We start from the raw sequence: 6,567 nt of genomic DNA on the forward strand, positions 1-6,567 counted from the left end.
CAGATAGACCAAGGTAGAGTGTAGTTCTGTGGGCCAGGGTTTAAGGTAACCAGCTAGTTAAGGGCAACCTGTACTCTGATCCCTGTCCTCTAGTGACATTCATTTTTATTTGGCTGGGAATCCGTGTTAAACATGTTTTGGTGGTAGGCTGACCAAGGATGACATTACATAGTGTCTAAGGAAGTTTATTTATAAGACACTCTACCTACTTACTTTCTGAAGTGACACAGATTTTGCCAAGAATACCCTGGGATTCATGAACTACATTCTAGTCATGTCCCCTTTGACATAAGCCTTTTTGTGGATCTGAGTCTTAGTGTTTTGAGATATTACCTATGCTAAACAAAGATGATATATGCTCTGAATTTCATTCAGTGCACATAAATCAACCCACCTCGAACTCTGCAAGTGAAAGCATTTTTATTCAACTAGTAATATTTTAAAATGATTTATTTATATACAGGCTATCACTATTTATAAACTCTGTTACTGTGCTTCACTGAGATATAAACTAAATTATGCTCTATATTCTAGGCCTATTCCTGGTTGCAAGAAGAGATGGGACCAGATTCTGACCCTGTGGTAGTTATAAGATTTTTGGGATCCACTGAAACAAGTACAGATCTGAAGAATATACTTCAGAGCATTTGTGAACAACTAGCAGTCAACTACCGTTGCCTTGTACAAAGTTACCCAAAAAAGATTCATGACCTTCGAGACTTGTTCATAAATCTCTTGAATGAGTCTTCATTTCACAGGCCACTGGTTATAATATTTGATGCCCTAGAACAGCTAACAGATAGTGATGATGGTAGGAAGCTCTGGTGGCTTCCCATTCACCTTCCCCGCTCAGTACGGATAATTTTGTCAACACTGCCAAACAAGCATGGGATCTTGCAAAAACTGAGGTGCCTTATTCATGAAGAAAGCAACTATATTGAATTGACTGCAAGGGACAGAAAGATGTGTAGTCAAGTACTGAAACATCAACTGCTGCGAGTTAAAAGAAAAGTAACATCAGGGCAACAAATCTATGTCAATCAGGCATTCTCCAAGTGCACACTGCCTATGTTTGTGAACTTAACCTTCAGAGAGGTCAGGAACTGGAGATCACACAAGGATGTGGATGAGTCCTCCCTCTGTGTCACTGTCCATGAAAGCATAGAGCAGTTGTTTTGGTCACTGGAAAACAAGTGTGGATCAAGACTATTGTCAAGAGCACTTGGCTACATTACTATGTCCAGATCTGGCCTGAGTGAAATGGAACTGGAAGATATTTTAGCCCTTGACAACAGTGTTATGTATGAACTGAATGAGAGTGTCAGAGACAGTAATCCATTGAGAATTCCATATATATATATTGCAAGGCTTAAGGAGGGCTTACAAGGATACTTAATAGAGCGACAGGTGAAAAATGTAACACTACTTCTTTGGGCAAATAGGCACTTGCAACTAATTGCCCAGAAATTGTACCTGCACAACGAAGAAGACTTGCGTGAAATGCACACAGTCATGGCAGAGTATTTCCTTGGTGTTTGGTCTGGTGGACGAAGAAAACCTTTTTACAGCAATGACCAATATCTGAGTGGCTGTCCTGACCATGACAGTAGAGGCCTGAACAAGGATGAAAAGCATTGCATGGATCAGACTGCTTTTGACAGGCAGGCACCCGATCAGCCATGGGTCTTTCAGTGTAATCCATTAGAACCTGATATCTTTTTTATCAATCACAGAAAAATGACGGAGCTTATTCATCACTTGACAAGATGTGGAAGAACTGATGATCTTCTGTATGGAGTCATTATGAACTTCAGCTGGCTGTACACCATGATTAGAATAGGGCAGTTTGATAAAGCACTTTCGGACATAGAACTGGCTTACACCTACTCTCAAGAAAAGGAGCTGAAATTTCTGGCCAGTACCCTCCGCAGTATAAAGTTCAAAGTAGTAAAATACCCAGGTTCACTCTCTGCTGAATTGCAGCAGAGGCTTCTCCCAGTAGTAAGTTCATTGCCCAAACTCCGACATCTCCTCCTAGAATGTGACAAGGATGGACCCAAGTACTGCTCTATCGTCCCTTTGCATTCTTCCATGGATGTCACTTACAGCCCTGAGCGCCTGCCATTGTCATCCAGCTACATGCATGTCACTGAGATTTTGCCTACATTTAATCCCAGCACGATTATTGCTGCTTTAGAAAATGGCTCCATTAGCACTTGGGATGTAGAGACCCGCCAGTTACTAAGGCAAATTACAACAGCTCCATCCGTTATCTTAGGGATGAAGCTCACTAGTGATGAAAAGTATCTTGTAGTGGCTACAACAAACAACACTCTTTTGATATATGATAACATAAATTCCTGTCTTCTGTCTGAGGTGGAAATTAAGGGATCAAAACATTGTGGAATTGGGGGGGGCTCCACTTTTATAAATGGATTTACATTATCAGTCAACCATGCACTTGCTTGGCTGGAGGCCAGCAAAGATGTTACGGTAATAGATCTGCTTTACGGCTGGCCTCTCTATCACTTCCACTGCTGGTATGAAGTGACCTGTGTCCAGTGTTCTCCAGATGGAGTTTATGCATTCTGTGGACAGTATTTGAACACTGCAACCATTTTTCACTTGGGCAGTGGAGAGAAGCTGACCACCGTGACCTCTGAATTTTCAAGTGGGTTTGTGAAATTCCTTCTCATTCTGGACACAGCCCAAGAAATGGTGATGGTGGACAGTGAGGGTAGCCTCTCTGTTTGGAATATGGAGGAGATTGCAAGTCCCCAGCTTACAGATGACTTTGACTGCAGAAGGGAAGACAGTGAAGTTGTCAGCATAGAGCTTTCTGAAGACCAAAGTGCAATTTTAATTTGTAAGGCTCTCAGCATTGAACTTCTTGACACTCGTGTGTGGAAGGTGGCTGAAAAGTTTAGAGCTAAACACAATGAGCGTTTTATATCTGCCGTGTTGTCCAAAAATAGCAACTGTATAATTGCTTCAATGGAAAATACCTCAGCCATTTTTGTTTGGAGAAGAGATACTGGACAGTGTATGGCAAGCTTACAGGAAATCTCAGGAACTATAGTCAGGCTAATTAAATCAAATCATCATAACATGCTGCTATCCTTATCCACCAGTGGTGTCCTTTCTATTTGGGATATAGACATCATAACTGCTATGTCCAATATTGACAAATCTGGCAAGCCTATCCAAAGGCTGGTGTTGCCAGCCAGAGGTGAATTAATATACACATTAGATGGATCAGATTCTGTCCATAAGTGGAACTTCAGCACCGGATTCATTGAAGCTGTGTTCAAGCATGAAGGTATTGTTGAAAACTGTGTGCTGACCTCTTCTGGAGAGATAATGGTTACATCAGATGACAAATGCAGCCAGTACGTATGGCACACTGTTAGTGGTGAAAACATCTTCCGCATTAATGGACAAAAAATCTCAGAACTAATGATTACTCATAATGATCAATTTGTAGTCTCTCTCTGTGAGCAAAATGCATCCAGAGTTTGGCGACTGGCCACAGGACATAGAGTTTGCAATATTTTAGTTGCCTTACAGAATGCATTTATAACAACTGCAAATACATTCGTAGTCGGAATGGCAAAGAACAAAGTCTTGGCTGTCAGTCTCTGGACAGGCAGCATAACAAAGAAGTTTTGCTGTGATGATGGTGCAAGCATTGTGGATATTAAGTTGATACCAGACTGCCCAGATATTATAGTATTTATAACATCTACTGAAACCGTGAATATCTGGAGCTTAACAGAAGAAGTCATCTGCAAGCGTGTACAATTGCCTACCAATTTCTTAAAAAAATTGGAAGACTTTGAAATATCTCCAAATGGGAAGCTAGGAATTATAACGCGTGGTGATGAGAACATCAATGTGCTTGATTTATACAGTGGAAAACTTCGTGTGGTTCACGCTCCAGGAGTCATCTGGCGGCAGAGGCTGTCTCGTGATGGCCGCTACCTTGTATACATTTGTTGTCGTGGTGAAGAAGATGATGATAATGGTGCGGTCTCCAGCTTAATTGTAATGAGGCTGGCTGATGGCAAAAACATTGGTGCCTGTTCTCTTTATAAAACTCCCACTTTTCTTACACTTTCACAGAGACATTTAAACATTATTATTGGATTTGATGATGGAAGTATAGGTACTTACACTGTAGTGGATCGAGTTGATGCTGCACTGAAAATCAAAATTGCTACTTCAAACAGCCGTCAGATTTTCAATAACACAACACAAGTGATTAGGCCAAAATGTCACAATTATAGCTTCAAAGCAGCTGCAGACTGCATTTGGAGGGAATCAACAGAAGTATTTGCAAGGGATAGCCCCATTACAGTTATAGAGCCTGAGGTGAGTGAAGCAACACCAACCAAAAAACACAACTATTGCTATGAGAAAGTGTGCTCAGCCATAGATTGCAGAGGACACAGTTTTGCCTCTGACAACTGACTAACCATCTGGATGAGCTTATCTGAATAGTATACTCACATAGGTATGTTTTCTGAATTCATGTAAAAATCAGTGTGTTTCTTGGAAGACAGATAGAAACAGCAGAGGGCAGACCAGCTGGTTTTTTTCTGTCTTACACTTATGTAAACATAAAAGTAAATATAAATGGGCTGCAGGGGTTTTTTTTAATTTCAGAATACAAGGTTCAGTCCAGAATTTCACCAGGGCCTTGATTAAAAATTTCTAGCAATACTGTCAAAATTGTTATGCTATTACAGAAGTCAGGTGATCACATTTGGGTTTGACAGACTGTTTTAACTAGAACTAAACCTCCACATGATTGGTGAGAAGAGTCAGACCACTGTTTTATATTCCAAGTCACCTAGATGGGTCTACAGCTAACAGTCGGCTTTATAACCACTTGCAAATATGCGTTTTTCTGCTCGATGGTGCAATGACAAGATGTCACCTGCCAACCTGGAACACTTGATACATTCCATCATCATTTTAAAAATACTTACTTTGATTTTTCTTTTTAATTGGGATTATTCTTTGGGTTGAATGGAGTAGGTGCCAGTCAGCTGCAAACATGTCATCATGTGAGGCAACAAGTATTTGTTTCACCTTAATGAATGGACTGAAAGCTTTTTTTTTTTTTAACTGCATGCAGGGATTTCAGATTTCTGTATTGTGATAAAATGATAAAAATCCTAAATTGTAAAAGAAGTATAGGGATTGGGGTTTTATTTTTGGTTTAGGGAAATTTTTCGTCTTCATAGTGTGTATTAGTCAGGTCATAATGAAAATTTTTCAAAGGCAAAGAGCGTTACAGATGAACAGTTAAACACATTAATTTCTTTATGTTGAAAGGTTGCTATCTGTTTTGTTGTAAGAAAATCTAAAGTATCTCCTATGTCCCTTAAGTAATCTTAATAGTTTTCAGATCTGCCATATATTAATCCTTATAACATTTGCCTTACTATCATTTTTGTTCTTTCCCATGATAAAGACAGATCAAATGACCAAACACTCTGGGACACTTAGTATATGTGGTGAAATCCTCCACAACACATAAAGGCTGTTCAAAGGTCCTTTACTGGTCCAATTTGTAATGGGTTTTTCTTACTTCCACATATGTACAAGCTTCACTTTCTGCTTTAGAACTGTTTTGAGCCTTTTGTACAGTTTTACCGTTTCAAGGGAGAAATTGTGAAATAACGACAAATGCTGTAAAAAATTTACATTTTCCCAAGTAAAAACATATATTGGACAATATCTGAAAGGATAAGAAAATTTTCCCCTCCTTACATATCTTAAAGATGGCACATCTGTGGATATATTTTCAAATTATTTAAACAGAATAATTTTATTTTTAAAATCAGAACCCCATGTCACAGATTTCCAAGAAATGAATGCTAAGCTAGAATTTAATGTAGTGTGTGAATGTTCAGTGTAAAAGCCAATATAGTATATTAAGTGACTTGAATGATTTTTCCTAACTTGTTTGCAACTAATAGATCATATTGAATGTTTTTATGTAAACTTTGTATTGTTGGGAAAACCTACCCAATCAGAGATTTATATTTTCATAAATGTCAAATTTAGTTAAATTTTGTTACAAAGTTGTTAAATTAGAAATCTATTGCAGTCTTCAAACAATATACAGTCTTGTGTATGCATTGTTTGTACTAATAAACTATGGAAGCAGACTTGTTCGTGTCCCTTAATTTCAGGGAAATTTCACTCTGGCAGAGGGACACAAGGCCTTCACAGCTCCCTTTGGCCTGTATTTAAATAATTTCTGAGGGCTATATTCATAAGGGAAAATTTCAATATTTTCCCCTTTCACTTGACTAAATCAAGCATTCAAAAAACCCAATGAGATTTGTCAAAAAAACATCCTGCTTAGGTGGTGTTTATGACTAGATTGCATACGGCTGGTATGCAAGTCAACAGACATGAAGGTTTGTGTAAACTACCCAGGACGAAGCACAGAAGAGAGAGGAGCACCTGAAATTCCACTTCTCTTCAGACCTGTGGAGCTGTGGACCTGTGGGAACCTCAGCTCCCAGGATCCTGTCCTGAAGGTAAACAACT

The 6,567-nt window shown here is 39.1% G+C and overlaps 1 protein-coding gene across 2 annotated transcripts in view; it reads left to right on the forward strand.

The window, feature by feature from the left end:
* NWD2 (NACHT and WD repeat domain containing 2) overlaps positions 1 to 6,177 on the forward strand; it is a 52,535-nt gene extending 46,358 nt beyond the window's left edge. For both annotated transcript variants that reach the window (XM_027643038.1, XM_027643039.1), the window contains one exon: positions 535 to 6,177. In XM_027643038.1, coding sequence (XP_027498839.1) covers positions 535 to 4,470 — 3,936 coding nt within the window. In that variant the 3' untranslated portion in view covers positions 4,471 to 6,177. The remainder of the gene's footprint in view (positions 1 to 534) is intronic.
* Positions 6,178 to 6,567: the final 390 nt, after the last annotated feature.

Source organism: Corapipo altera, unplaced genomic scaffold (assembly GCF_003945725.1).
Source record: "Corapipo altera isolate COAL_440 unplaced genomic scaffold, ASM394572v1 22, whole genome shotgun sequence".
In the NCBI taxonomy this organism is placed as follows: Eukaryota; Metazoa; Chordata; class Aves; order Passeriformes; family Pipridae; genus Corapipo; species Corapipo altera.